The sequence below is a fragment of the Stegostoma tigrinum genome, chromosome 3, assembly GCF_030684315.1.
Source record: "Stegostoma tigrinum isolate sSteTig4 chromosome 3, sSteTig4.hap1, whole genome shotgun sequence".
In the NCBI taxonomy this organism is placed as follows: Eukaryota; Metazoa; Chordata; class Chondrichthyes; order Orectolobiformes; family Stegostomatidae; genus Stegostoma; species Stegostoma tigrinum.
This window is the reverse complement of record NC_081356.1, coordinates 129,068,714-129,083,828: the sequence shown is the minus strand read 5'-3', so window position 1 is coordinate 129,083,828 and position 15,115 is coordinate 129,068,714. Positions and strand designations below refer to the sequence as shown.

Below are 15,115 nucleotides of genomic sequence, written 5' to 3'. Positions count from 1 at the left end.
GTTACAGGTTAGGGGGCTAGATGTGCTGTTTGGAGAGTTGGTGTGTATGTGATGGGCTGAATGACCTGCTTCCACCCTGTAGGGATTCTATGATCACCTTGTCCAGGGCGACTTGGGAAGGGCAATATATGCTGGCCCAGCCAGAAAAGCTCACATCCCATGAATAAATAGAAGATTGGCCAGGAAGTAGCTTTTTCTATTACACTGCTGCATTTTTGTACACCACTGTTTGGGCAGAGATTACCATTCCGTGAAGGCAAATGTGAATGACCTCCCCCGACAACCAATTGTCGCACCATTCAGAGACACAGGACATTGTTCTTCGATCAAAAGGAAAATGAACAAAATACATGATAATTAAGCAGGTAGGTATCTTCCAATACTGCATACAGTGCTGACAGTGTGAGTTAGAAATCCTAATGCTTGGAAAGGTCAGCAACAGTGATGTCCAGAATAAATGCAATTGTCAGGGACTTTGACAGAGCAGTTGATAATTGACACTGTATCACAAACATAAGGCAAACGAAACTATGAAGAAATTGATTCTTTAAACAGAGACGGACAATCTGGAAGGACATTCAGCAATAATCTTCAAAAATTAAGTGGACAAATATTTGAAAAACACTTGCAGGCCTGTGGGGAAGGAGCGGAACTAACTGGAAAGCTCTTATAAAGGGCCCAGCAGTATTACAGTGGGCTGAATATCCTCCTCCTGAGCTGTGTGATTTCATGGATGCAATTCTAGCAGAGCAGAAATCAGAAGCGAGAACCACTCCCTAACCTAAGGGCACCGGAGTCCATTGTCCGTCGATTCTCAAGCACTGGTTTTGTTTTCAAGAATTTGCACACATTGTTTCAAAGGAAGTTGGCAGGATATGCACACAGGGGATGCTTCTTCCTATCTGTCTGGCCCTGCTATCTGTGATTACCCTAGCTCCTGATGTGTGAATTCATACTGCAGATTTCCGCTGGTTAGAACAAACTGGAAAATGTTCACTTCGTTTCTGTCATAAACTCAGAAAGCTGACCTCTGGCTGACGTACCATGAATGACTGGATGCCATTAATCAGATTGCAGTCCTTCATGCTTGCTCGCTTCCCAATCACTGCCTGTCATTACGCCAACTTTCTTTTCCTTCCTACTGTCCTGATATTTTCTAATCAACCTGTCCTGAGAATCTTGCTGCTGGGTAAAACTTCTTTGTCCACAGAAATCACTCAACGCTAGTTGTTAAATGTTAGCATTGCTGCTTATTGGAAATGACCCGAGAAAAGGAATTCAGATCCACCATTCTGGATGGTGACCTCTATTGTGTCAAAGTTCCAATGTACACTGGGAGCTGTGTGTTGTAACGTTTTACCATGTGAAAATAGCAGATATCCAAAACATATTTCTACAGTATCTAATTCAGTGAAGTCCCTGAAGCTGCTTTGCAGACATCAGGTCGCAGAAGGATATATCTGGAGAGAAGGAAAGATTTTAATTTTGAGAACGATCCTGAGGGAAGAGAGTTGGAAAGTTAAAGAGATTTCTGCAGAACGTTCTTCAACTTAGAGCTATCAGATTGCTGCTTTGTCCTGGATGGGTGCAGCACCAACAACACTAAAGAAGCTTGACACCATCCAGGACAAAGCAGCCCTCTTGTTTACTGCCCTATTTACAAGCATCCATCACCACTTATGTTCAGAAGCAGCAGTACATACTATCAGTGAAGCTGGATGAACACAGCAGGTCAAGCAGCATCTCAGGAGCACAAAAGCTGATGTTTCGGGCCTAGACCTCTTTGATGAAGGGTCTAGGCCCGAAACGTCAGCTTTTGTGCTCCTGAGATGCTGCTTGGCCTGCTGTGTTCATCCAGCTTCACACTTTGTTATCTCGGATTCTCCAGCATCTGCAGTTCCCATTATCTCTGAGTACATACTATCTGTACAATGCACTGCAGTGACTCACCAAGACTCCTTAGAAAGCACCTTCTAAACCAAAGACCACTACCATCTAGAAGGAGTAGGGCAGCAGATACATGAGCACACTGCAACCACCAAGTTCCCTCCAAGCCACTCACCATTCTATCTTGTAAATATATTGCGATTCCCTTGGTGTCGCTGTGTTGAAATCCTGGCACTCCGTCCCTAAGGGCATTGCGAGTGTACCTATACCAAATGGACTGTAGTAATTGAAGAGAGCAGTTTGCTACCACCTTTTCAGGGGCAGCTAGATGTTGGGCAATAAGAGCTGGTCCAACCTGTGATGCCCACATCGCATGAATGAATAATCAAAAGGACAATGCTTTACTGACACCCCATCCATCACCTTTAACATTCACTCCCTTCATCACCGATGACTGTTGCCAAATTCTGAATGAATGCCATCTACAATTTCACTGATGACACTGCCATAGTGGGATAACAATGAGTCAAAATACTGAAGGGAGACAAAAGTCTTGGTGACACGGTGCAATGAAAACAATCTGTCTCTCAACATCAACAAAACTAAAGAACTGATCATCGACTTTAGAAAGAAAGAAGGAAAACACACCTCCATCTACATCAACGGGACTGAGGTTGAGAGAGTGAAGAGCATCAAGTTCCTCAGAGTGACGATAACCAATTACCTCTCCTGGACTTTCCATGCTGATGCAACGGTCAAGAAGATACACCAACATCTTCTTCCTCACGTGGCTCAGGAAACTCGGCATGTCCATAATGTGCCTCACCAACTTCTACAGATGCCCCATTGAAAGTATACTGTGTGGGTGCTTAACGGGCCTGGTACAGCAACTGCTCTGTCCGGGACCATTAGAAATTACAGAAGGTGCTGTCTACAGCCCAGGCCATCATGGAAGCCAACTTTCCATCCATGCACCCTATTTACACGGCTCACTGCCACGGAAAGGCGGCAAACATCATCAAAGACCCATCGTACTCCAGTAATGATCTCCTACAACCTCTTCCATCAGGCAAAAGGTACAGAAGCCTGAACACACACACGAGTAGGTTTAGGAACAGCTTCTTCCCAGCTGCTATCAGTCTGATGAATGGACTCTCTGGCCTCAAACAATGCTGATCCTGCTAACATTGACTCTGCCTGGTGTGTGCCCTGTGCAATGTGTCTGTGCGCCTATCTAAGTCTTTTTGATCTGTACACCCTTTGCTTACTATGATCTGCCTTACCACTTATATTCAAAGCTTTTCACTGTACTTTGGTACACGTTACAATCAATCAATCAATCAATTAATGATGTCTACCATCAACAAGATGAGCTGCAGTAACTCACTGAGGCTTCTTCAACAACATCTTCCAAGCCTGGAATTCTATCACCTAGAGGGCCAAATGGGATTGTCCTTATTTCTTATAAGATGAGCATGTGTCATTACCTCAGTCCTGAATGGCTGACCCTTACCCTAAACTAATCTTTAACATTAGACTTTCGAGCAGGTGGTAAAGCCTCTCAGCATCCGCACTATCAATGAGCATGTTTCAAAATGATCATTTTTATTCCTCCACTCAGTTCGTACATTTATATTAATTTGGCAGGGATATAGATTAAAGCATAATACGACATGGTACACAAATATCAAAGTAAAGAAACGGTGGATAGTATTTATCTGAATAGGAGGAGCGTTGTGAGCGAGGCAAATTAGTTGAAGGTATGAATGAACACATCAAATATTACATTGTTGCTATCACTGAGACATGTTTGGGGGATGGACAGGACTGGCACCTCAATATTCCAGGGTATGGAATTATCAGGTGAGTCAGGAGGGGTTGTAAAACAAGGCAGGTGATGGACAAATGGTATTATCCCTAAACTTCAGAGATAGTAGGAACTGCAGATGCTGGAGAGTCTGAGATAACAAGGTGTGGAGCTGGATGAACACAGTAGGCCAAGCAGCATCATAGGAGCAGGAAAGCTGACGTTACATTTCTAGGCCTGAAATGTCAGGTTTCCTGCTCCTATGATGCTGCTTGGCCTGCTGTGTTCATCCAGCTCCACACCTTGTTATCCCTAGACTTGCAATCCAGGAGACCCAGGTAATGTCCTTGGCACCCGGGTTTGAATCCTGCCATTGCAGATGGTGGAATTTGAATCCAATATAAAATTCTGGAATTCAGAATCTACTGATGACCATGAAAGTGTTCTTGATTGTAGTAAAAAAACCCATCAGATTCACTATTGTCCTTTTGGGAAGGAAACTGCCATCCTTACCTTGTCTGGCCTATATGTGCCTCCAGACCCCCAGCGATGTGATTGTCTCCAAACTGCCATCTGAAATGGTAACAATCACTAAAATGTCTCATAAAAGAAATGAAACTGGATGAGCCACCTGGCATTGACCTAGGCACTAAAAATGACGTCAGCAGAAACAGTCTTACTGATCCTGCAAAGCCCTCCTTACTGACATACGGGGGTTGGTGCCAAAATTGGGAGAGCTATCTGACAGACTAGTCAAACAACAGCCTGACATGGTCATACTCACAGAATCACACCTTACAGACAATGTCCCAGACACCACCGTCACCACCCTTGGATATGTGCTGTCCCACCAGCAGGACAGACCCTGCAGAGGTGGAGGCACAGTGGGATACAGTCGGGAGGGTGTTGACGGGGAGTCCTCAACATTGACTCTAGCCCTGATGAATTCTCGTGGCTTCAGGTTAAACATGAGCAAGGAAACCTCCTGCTGATTACCACCTACCACCCTCCCTCAGCTGATGGATCAGTCCTCCTGCATGTTGAACAACACTTGGTTCAATGAAGGAGTGGCCCTGGACATGCCTAAAACTGAGGCGTAAGGGAAAACCTTTTCACCCAGCAAGTAGATTCATAGAATCCCTGCAGTGTGAAAGCAGGCCATTCAGCCCATCAAGTCCACACCCTCCCTATGAAGAGCATCCCACCCAGATAGCACCCCCCTACCCTAGCCCTGTAACCCTGCATTTCCCTTGGCTAACTCACCTAGCCTGGACACTAGGGGCAATTAAACATGGTCAACTGACCTAGGCTGCTCATCTTTGGACTGTGGGAGGAAACAGGAGCACCCAGAGGAAATCCTCGCAGACACGGGGAGAATGTGCAAACTCCACACAGATAGCAGCCCGAGGCTGAAATTCGGCCCAGGTCCCTGGTGCTGTGAGGCAGCAGTGCTAAAAACTTCGCCACCACATGGCAGATAAGAGCTCAGACCTGGTTTTTCTGTTGTTTGTTGGTAAGAGAGGTACGGGCCATGTCCCACAAAACCAGATCAAATTGACCCCACTTTCTCAAAGCTGGTGAGTTGTTCCCTTATTGTTGTCAGCAGTTACCTGGTGCCTGTACGGGGTCTGCCCAATCCTGCCCTACAGCGGTGCGGACTGCTGCCCTCATCTGGTCAAGGGTCACCATCCCTAGTTGTTGGTCCTAGGATCGAATGGATCACTGGTCTAAGGCACACAGTAATAAATTTGGTCATTTTGGTCTCCTTTCCTAAGGAAGGATGCTCTTGCTCTTGAGGGAGTGCAGTGAAGGTTTACCAGGCTGATGCCGGGGATGGTGGATCTGACATATGAAGAGAGATTGACTAGGTTAGGATTGTTTTTGCTAGAGTTCAGATGAATGGGGTGGGGGAGGGGGGGTCGAGTCTCATGAAGACCTATAAACTTTTAACAGGACTGGACAGGGTGGATGCAGTGAGGATGTTCCTGATGGTGGGTGTGTGCAGAACCAGGAATCACAGGCTGAGGATTCAGGGCAGACCATTTAGGACGGAGATGAGGAGACATTTCTTCACCCAAAGAGTGGTGAGCCTGTGGAATCCATTACCACAGGAAGTAGTTGATGCAAAAACACTGAATGTATTCAAGAGGTGGCTAGATAGAGCACTTGCGGCGAATGGGATCAAAGGTCATTGGGAGAAAGCAGGATTATGCTATTAAGTTGGATGATCAGCCATGATTGTGAAGAATGGCAGAGCAGGCTCGAAGGGTCGAATGGCCTCCTTCTGCTCCTATCTTCTATGTTTCTATGTTGCTTGGCCACATCCCGTCTGTGTATAACAGAGTGTCAGTAGATCTCAGGGCTGGATGGAACCTAAGAGATCACCTTCTTGGCTCTGTCTGCCAGCTGGGTGGCTGGAATGGGTGTTGTGTATATAGTGCACCTATCAGCTGTTGTTAGCGCCTGGAATGCATGGCCTGGAAATGTAGTGAAGGCAGCTTCATCTGAGGCTTTCAGGAGAGACATTGGGTGGTTATTTGAATGGAAATAATGTACAAGGATATGACAAAAAGGCAGGAAAGCAGCCGTATGTAATGATGTTCACTTGAAAACTGCTCCAGGCACACTGGACTGAATTATTTCTTTCTGTGCCGTAACACATCTTTGAACCTGTGAAGCTACCAAACAGGACTACATGTGTACCACACAGCAGAAGCAGTGAGCGACAAACAAGAGCTAAATGCTTCCATAACCAATGGATTGGCTGTAAGCTCTGCAGTCCTCCCATGTCCAGTCATGTTTGGTGGTGGACAATGAAACAACTCGTTGGAGGAGAAGGAGTTATACAAATGCAAATACAGAATTCCAAAAGATGGACTGTGAAGCTCGAGTAGATTGACAGAAGAAGCAAGTTGGCATTGGAGGTTCTGGCAGATATAAAAAATAGATAAATTCCCAGGTCTGGGTGAGTTGTATCCCAGGTTATTGTGGGAGATGAGGGAGGAAATGAAAGAGACCCTGGCCCAAACTGTTACATTGTCTCTGGACGCAAAGAGGCAAGGTAGGATCAGTGATAGTCAGCATGGCCTGTCTGGCAAGGGCGAAGGGGGAGGCCATTCCTAAAAAAATCCGGTGGAAGCTTTCAATGAGCTGAGCAAGTGTGTAGATGGGGGTGGGACAGTTGATGTAGTTTCTATGAATTTCGTCAAAGCTTTTGACAAGGTTCCACAGTGGAAACTGCTAAAGAAGGTAAAGGCATAACAGGCAAAAACAGAGTTGCTGGAAAAGCTTAGCAGGTCTGGCAGCATCAACGAAGCGAAAATCAGAGTTAACGTTTCAGGTTTGATGACCCTTCCTCAGAACAGGTCACCAAACCCGAAATGTTGACCCCAATTTTTGTTGGCAGAGGTTAGTGGTACAAGGCTGTTGTGGTGACTGGGATCTGGTGTGTGGTGATAAACAACAGGGATAAATGCTGGACCCCCTTATTGTTTGTGATTGACATAAATAATTTGATTGTTGATTTTATTGTCATGTGTACACAAGTACAAAGGTATGGGATTACAGTGAAAAGGGTACAGTTACCACAGAACAAAAAACAAAGAAACAAAGAAACCTATAGCACGCCCTTCGGCCCTCCAAGCCTGCACCAATCAAGATCCTCTGTCTAACCTGTCATGTATTTTCTAATGGTCTGTGTCCATTTGCTCCCTGCCCATCCACATACCTGTCCAAATATATTTTAAAAACATGTCTGCGTCTACCACCTCCGCTGGCAACACGTTCCAGGCACCCACCGCCCTCTGCGTAAAGAACTTTCCATGCATATCTCCCTTAAACTTTCCTCCTCTCACTTTGAACTCATGACCCCTCGTAATTGAGTCCCCCACTCTGGGAAAAAGCTTCTTGCTATCCACCCTGTCTATACCCCTCATGATTTTGTAGACGTCAATCAGGTCCCCCCTCAATCTTCATCTTACTAATGAAAATAATCCTAATCTACTCAACCTCTCTTCATAGCTAGCACCCTCCATACCAGGCAACATCCTGGTGAACCTCCTCTGCACCTTCTCCAAAGCATCCACATCCTTTTGGTAATGTGGCAACCAGAACTGTACACAGTACTCTAAATGTGGCCGAACCAAAGTCTTATACAACTGCAACATGACCTGCCAACTCTTGTACTCGATACCCCGTCCAATGAAGGAAAGCATGCCATATGCCTTCTTGACCACCCTATTGACCTGCGTTGTCACCTTCAGGGAACAATGGACCTGAACACCCAGATCTCTCTGTTCATCAATTTTCCCTAGGACTTTTCCATTTACTGTATAGTTCACCCTTGAATTTGATCTTCCAAAATGCATCACCTCGCATTTGCCCGGATTGAACGCCATCTGCCATTTATCTGCCCAACTCTCCAGTCTATCTATATTCTGCTGTAATCTCTGACAGTCCCCTTCACTATCTGCTATTCCACCAATCTTAGTGTCATCTGCAAACTTGCTGATCAGACCACCTACACCTTCCTCCAAATCATTTACATATATCACAAACAACAGTGGTCCCAGCACAGATCCCTGTGGAACACCACTGGTCACAGGTCTCCAATTTGAGAAACTCCCTTCTACTACTACTCTCTGTCTCCTGTTGCCCAGCCAGTTTCTTTTATCCATCTAGCTCGCATACCCTGGATCCCATGTGACGTCACTTTCTCCATCAGCCTGCCATGGGGAACCTCATCAAACGCCTTACTGAAGTCCATGTATATGACATCTACAGCCTTTCCCTCATCAATCAACTTTGTCACATCCTCAAAGAATTCTATTAAGTTGGTAAGACATGACCTTCCCTGCTCAAAACCATGTTGCCTATCACTGATAAGCCCATTTTCTTCCAAATGGGAATAGATCCTATCCCTCAGTATCTTCTCCAGTAGCTTCCCTACCACTGACGTCAGGCTCACCGGTCGATAATTACCTGGATTGTCCTTGCTGCCCTTCTTAAACAAGGGGAAAACATTAACAAGTCTCTAGTCCTCTGGGACATCACCCATGTCTAAGGATGCTGCAAAGATGTCTGTTAAGGCCCCGGCTATTTCCTCTCTCACTTCTCTCAGTACCGTGGGATAGATCCCATCTGGACCTGGGGACTTGTCCACCTTAATGTCTTTTAGGATACCCAACACTTCCTCCTTCCTTATGTCAACTTGACCGAGAGTAAGCAAACATCTATCCCTAACCTCAACATCTGTCATGTCCTCTCCTTGGTGAATACCGATGCAAAGTACTCGTTAAGAATGTCACCCATTTTCTCTGACTCAACACATGACTTTCCTTCTTTGTCCTTAAGTGGGCCACCCCTTTCTCTAGTTACCCTCTTGCTCTTTATATATGAATAAAAGGCTTTGGGATTTTCCTTAACCATGTTTGCCAGCAATATCTCATGTCCTCTCTTAGCCCTCTTAATGCCTCGTTTCAGATTCGCTCTACATTCCCTCCTGCATTCTTCTGCATGCTAATCAACATCTCCTTAAAAGCCTCCCACATATCAAATGTGGATTTACCTTCAAACAGTTTCTCCCAATCTACATTCCTCAGATCCTACTGAATCTTGGTATAGTTTTCCTTCCCCCAGTTTAGTACTCTTCCTTTAAGACCACTCCCATCCTTGCCCACGAGTATTGTAAAACTTACGGAATTGTAGTCGCTATTTCCAAAGTAGTCCCCTACTGTAATATCAACGACCTGGCTGGGTTCATTCCCCAGCACCAGGTCCAGTATGGCCCCTTCCCAAGTTGGACTACACACATACTGCTCTAGAAAACCCTCCTGGACACACCTTCAAATTCTGCTCCGTCTTGACCCCTAACACTGAGTGAATCCCAGTCAATGTTGAGAAAATTAAAATCTCCCATCACCACCACCCTGTTTCTCCTGCACCTTTCCATTATCTGTTCACATATTTGTACCTCTTTCTCACGCTCGCTGTTGGGAGGCCTGTAGTACAACCCCAGCATTGTTACTGCATCCTTCCTATTTCTGAGTTCTACCCATATTGCCTCACTGCTTGAGTCCTCCATGGGGCCCTCCTTCAGTGCGGCTGTGATATCGTCTTTGACCATTACTGCAACTCCTCCACCCCTTTTACTTCCCTCTCTATCCCGCCTGAAGCATCGATATCCTGGGACAGCTAGTTGCCAGTCATGCCCTTCCCTCAACCAAGTCTCAGGAATAGCAATAACATCATACCTCCAGGTACCGATCCAAGCCCTAAGCTCATCTGCCTTATCTACTACACTTCTCGCATTAAAACAAATGCACCTCAGACCACCTGTCCCTTTGTGTTCATCATCTTTTTTTTCCCCACTTTAAAAAGGTTACCTCGGGCGGGAGCGGTCTGCATTTATTTGGGCAGTGGCTGAACCCAAGACACTACACGTGTAGTCTCTCGCACCCGCCCTCCTCCTCTAACCAAAATAAAAGACTTGGTGGTGTGTAGATAAGGTAAGGCTTTTTCTATTTCACGTTTCTTTATATATATCATGTGATTGCCAAAAACTTTTTGGTTCTTTTTTCATTTATCTCAGTTAAGTTTAATAATGTCAGGAGATCTCACACCTGTGTTGTGCTCCGCTTGCTCAATGTGGGAGCTCAGGGACAGGGCTGATGTCCCTGACTCCTTCACGTGCAGCAAGTATGTCCAGCAGCAGCTCATGTTGGACCGCATGGCGGCTTTGGAGCTGTGGATGGACTCACTTTGGAGCATAGGCGATGCTGAGGGGGTTGTGGATAGCACGTTTAGCAAATTGGTCACACCGCAGATTAGGATTGCTGAGGAAGATAACGAATGGGTGACCAAAAGGCAGAGGAAGAGCAGGAAGGCAGCGCAGGTGTCCCCTGCGGTCATCTCCCTCCAAAACAGGTATTCTGTTTTGGATACTGTTGGGGGAGATAGCTCAGAAGGGGAAGGCAGCAGCATCCAGGTTCATGGCACCGTGGCTGGGTCTGCTGTACAGAAGGGCGGGAAAAAGAGTGGAAGGGCGATAGTCATTGGAAATTCAATTGTAAGGGGAGTAGATAGGCGGTTTTGCGGTCGAAAATGGGACTCCCGAATGGTATGTTGCCTCCCAGGTGCACGGGTCAGGGATGTCTCCGATCGGCTGCAGAACATTCTGAAGGGGGAGGGCGAACAGCCAGTTGTCATGGTGCATATAGGCACCAATGATATCGGCTGATAACGGGATGAGGTCGTACAAGCAGAATTTAGGGAGTTAGGAGCCAAGTTAAAAAGTAGGACCTCAAAGGTAGTAATCTCAGGATTGCTACCAGTGCCACGTGCTAGTCAGTGCAGAAATGAAAGAATAGCCAGGATGAATGCGTGGCTTGAGAGATGGTGCAGGAGGGAGGGGTTCAGATTTTTGGGACATTGGAACCGGTTCTGGGGAAGGTGGGACTATTACAAATTGGACAGTCTACACCTGAGCCGGACTGGAACCAATGTCCTTGGGGGTGCTTTTGCTAATGCTGTGGGGGAGGGTTTAAACTAATGTGGCAGGGGGATGGGAACCAAATATTGGACAGAAAAGAGGGAGAAACGAAAGCCTGTAGGGAACTAGATAATGGAGTCAGTGTGACTAAAGGGAAGAGTAGTCGGGGAGGTACAGAATCATGCAAACAAGGTAGAAACATAGAATAAAGCTAAAAGTTAAACATTGCAGTAATTATACTATAGCACAAGCATACGAAATAAGGTTCAAAGATGCACATTGCAGACCTTCTTATGTTTAAGTGGAGAATAAAGAAATAAATCTGAAAGTTCAAACATTACAGTCTTTCTTAAGTGCTTAGTCGTGGTGTGATCCCACTTCAGGAATCACCTCAAGACTGAAAATTCACGCTGAGAACACACTGGCCCGTGAGACTGGCATGTACCACCAAAAGACCACCACGCTGGCCCGAGAGACTGGCATGTACTGCCAAAAGACCACCACGCTAGCCCGAGAGACTGGCATGTACCACCAAAAGACCACCACGCTGGCCCGAGAGACTGGCATGTACCACCAAAAGACCACCACGCTGGCCCGAGAGACTGGCATGTACCGCCAAAAGACCACAACACTGGCCCGAGAGACTGGCATGTACTGCCAAAAGACCACCATCTAGGGCTGAGAGACTGCCACACGTGGCCACTGAGAGATCACCATATCAGGCCGGAAGGCCATGTAGATAAGAATGTGGGGGTGGAGGCTGTGCTAAGTAAGCTTGCAGATGATACAAGGGTTGGCCAGGTGATTGACAGTGAGAAGAAAGGTGTTGCGTTACAGAAGCAGACCCTGTCTAGCAGCTATATATTCCTCGTGCTTCAGCCTTGCACTGATGTCCTTAAATGAAATGCACCAAGAGATTTGTGAAGGTGGACAGAGACCCAACCTCCCACTTCAAAGCTGTCTTTCCTGTCCACTTCTTTGATCAACAAATTGGCCACTCTTCATAAATTCTTGTTTTTCTTTTAACTCAATTCAATTCAAAACAGGCCATTTGGCCCAACAAGTCCATACCAACCCTCCAAAGAGGAGCATCCCACTCCATAACTCTGCACTTCCCCATGGCTTACGCATCTCACCCACACATCCCTGGACACCACGGGTAATTTAGCACAGCCAATCCACCCAGCCTGCACATCTTTGGGCTGTGGGAGGAAACCGGAAGAAACCCATGCCGACAGGGGGAGAATGTGCCAAACTCCACACAGACAGTCACCTGAGGGTGGAATCGAAGCCGGGTCCCTGATGCACTGGGACAGCATTGCTAACCACTAAGCTACAGTGCTGTCCTCAGCCTTGCTTGTTACTGAAATGTTCAGTGTTCAGAGCACAGTTCACAGTTCAAAACATTTCACGGTCAACCACATTGCTATGGGCCAGACAGGGCAAGGATGGCAGATTTCCTTCCCTAATGGGCATTACTGAACCTTTTAAACTGGGAATCAGCAGTAGTTTCCTGCTCACAATTACTGAACTATTTGTCCAGTTCTATATTTTAGCTTCTTCACTGAATTTAAGCTTTACGAGTTCTGAGGAAGGGCCACTAGGCCCGAAATGTTAACTCTGAATTCTTTTCACAGATGCTGAGCTTTTCCATTTCTGTCTTTAAATTCCACTGTGTCTGAATCTATATCCTCAGAGATTTAGTCGAGGTGTCTGACTTACCATTATAGTGTGGTCTCCCCACTGCCTGAGCAGCTATTTTGTTGATTTTACTGGCTTTTATTTCCTCTGTCAGACCTTTAGGGAAGTTCTTCTACATTACAGAGCAGTCTGAATACGATTTGTCACGGTTAATGTGTCACCAGTCAAATCACAGGCTTTCCAGAAGCTTCTTCCCTTGTTGATTCAGGTGTTTGTTTTACTGCGATTTTTTTTCTCTCGTTGTTGTTGAAACTCTGATGTTGCTTCGATTCGGTTTGGTAACTGTTTGGTTAATGATCAATGAGGAAGAGAGTCATGGATTGCTGTTCCCTTAAAGCTGCGATCACTGCTGGGTCAAAGAAGCAGAATGGTTTTCGAGATGTCACCTGACCCACCTGGTGGTCAGGCAGTGAAGTGGTGCTAGCAAGTGTCGGAGTTCAGGTCTGAACGTGCCCAGGACGCCATGCTAGCTCAATACTCAATGATTCTCTCTTGGTGCTGTCTTGCAGGCGGATTGTTGGAAAAGGTACGTTCACCTTTTGTCTCTTGTTTGAAGGGTTGTGGGTTGATATAGAGCGGCATGGTGGCCCAGTAGTTAGTGCTGCTGCCTCAGGAGCCAGGGACCCGGGTTCGAGTCCACCCTCGGGTGACTGTCTGTGTTGAGTCTGCACATTCTCCCTGTGTCTGCGTGGGTTTCCTCCTGCAGTCCAGAAATAGGCAGGTTAGATGGATTGGCCATGCGAAATGTCCCATTCTGTCCTGGGATATGCAGGCTAGGTGGGTTAGCCATGGGAAACACAGGATTACAGGGATGGCGAAGAGGGGGAACAAGGCTGGGTGGGATGCTCTTCAGAGGGTTGGGGTGGACTCAGGGGCTGCATGGCCCGCTCCCACACTGTAGGGATTCTATGAATCTACATACAGAAACAACACGAAAACCCCAAAAGCTAGGGGACAAGTAGCAACAGACTGTTGAGCTGAATGGTCATAATGAGTGGTAAAGCAGGCTCAAAGGGCTGAATGGCCTATCCCAGTTCCAATTCTCTGTGTTTCCAAACAGCATTATAAGAATTGATGGGAGAGTGCGTGTATTTCCATTTGCTTAGAACTGTGGTGGAGGCTGGCCCAAGAGGGCATTGAAGACGTCCTGGCTAGGAATGGTGTGCAGAGATGGGATTAAAAGGCAGGAGATTAGCATCAGGTAACAGAACCTTTGCAGACTTGATGGGCTGAATGGCCCACTTCAGAACCAGAACAATTCAGTGATTGTGTGAAGTGATGCTGTTTGGAAATACTAGCCAGGAAAGCAGGAACCTGCCCTTTTGCACGGAATCATCATCAAATTGTGCTGTACATAAGAGGACATTCGGCCCATTGAGTCTGTGCTGTTCAATCTTTGACGTTATATCTGAGAGAGATTGTTTGTGAGTTTGGTGTGCAAGATCAGGAAGTAATGGATAGCTGTATGATGGGAGAGATCAGAAAGTTTCTTTCATGCGGGGGACAGAGTGTGCACAAGGTTATCGCACACGCCCTGCTGATGCTGACCCAATCACACAATCACACCAATCACAATCCTTGCTGGAGCAGGATGGGAAAGGGTCAGTAACAGACCGAGCAGTGATGGCTGCCTGCTGTACTGTCAGTTCGTATGATTCTGCACAGATTTTCTGGCAATTTTGTTCTATTGGATCTATTAAAGTTTGCATTTATTGCTTTTCTTTGGTTACCTTGAGAAGATTATGTTTCATCTCCAATTTAAAGTAGCCATTTCCCAAATGTTTAAAGATTAAAAGGGCATGAGAAGATGAATGAACAGGAGTAGGCCATTCATCCCATCGAGTCTGGGGCTCACAGGCTGATCTGATAATCCTCGACTCCACTTTCCTGCCTTTTCCCCCAACCCTCTGTTCCCTTACTGTTCAATAATCTGTCTATTTCAGCCTTGACTATACTTATTACCCAGCCTGTGGGGTTAAGAATGACGCGGATTTACTTCTCTCTGAAAGAAGAAATTTGTCCTCATCTCTGTCTTAAACAAGTGACCAATTATACTACAACCTGACACCTTACACTGGTGCCAATGCTCTATTTCCAGAATTTTCTGAAGCTTAGTTTTAATCCTAAAGCAAAATTCTATCTACCTCTGCTTGAATAACATTTAATGACCCTGCCTCCATCATCTTCTGAGGCAGAGTCGCAAAACCCTGGGACAGAAAATAGTTCTCACT

General features: G+C 46.1%; 2 protein-coding genes and 1 long non-coding RNA gene across 3 annotated transcripts in view; 2 read left to right on the top strand and 1 right to left on the bottom strand.

Annotated features, from left to right (window-relative positions):
- rgs12b (regulator of G protein signaling 12b) overlaps positions 1-11,634 on the top strand; it is a 246,225-nt gene extending 234,591 nt beyond the window's left edge. The window contains exons 19-20 of the mRNA XM_059644885.1: positions 10,073-10,200; positions 11,567-11,634. Coding sequence (XP_059500868.1) covers positions 10,073-10,140 — 68 coding nt within the window. The 3' untranslated portion in view covers positions 10,141-10,200; positions 11,567-11,634. The remainder of the gene's footprint in view (positions 1-10,072; positions 10,201-11,566) is intronic.
- The window catches only part of LOC125450819 (uncharacterized), a 65,445-nt gene extending 52,227 nt beyond the window's left edge, over positions 1-13,218 (bottom strand). Inside the window, exon 1 of the long non-coding RNA XR_009445613.1 lies at positions 12,906-13,218. This is a non-coding gene — a long non-coding RNA (uncharacterized LOC125450819). The remainder of the gene's footprint in view (positions 1-12,905) is intronic.
- The window catches only part of LOC125450817 (hepatocyte growth factor activator-like), a 77,462-nt gene continuing 75,547 nt past the window's right edge, over positions 13,201-15,115 (top strand). The window contains exon 1 of the mRNA XM_048527059.2: positions 13,201-13,410. Within this exon, the coding sequence (XP_048383016.1) occupies positions 13,348-13,410 (63 nt within the window). The 5' untranslated portion in view covers positions 13,201-13,347. The remainder of the gene's footprint in view (positions 13,411-15,115) is intronic.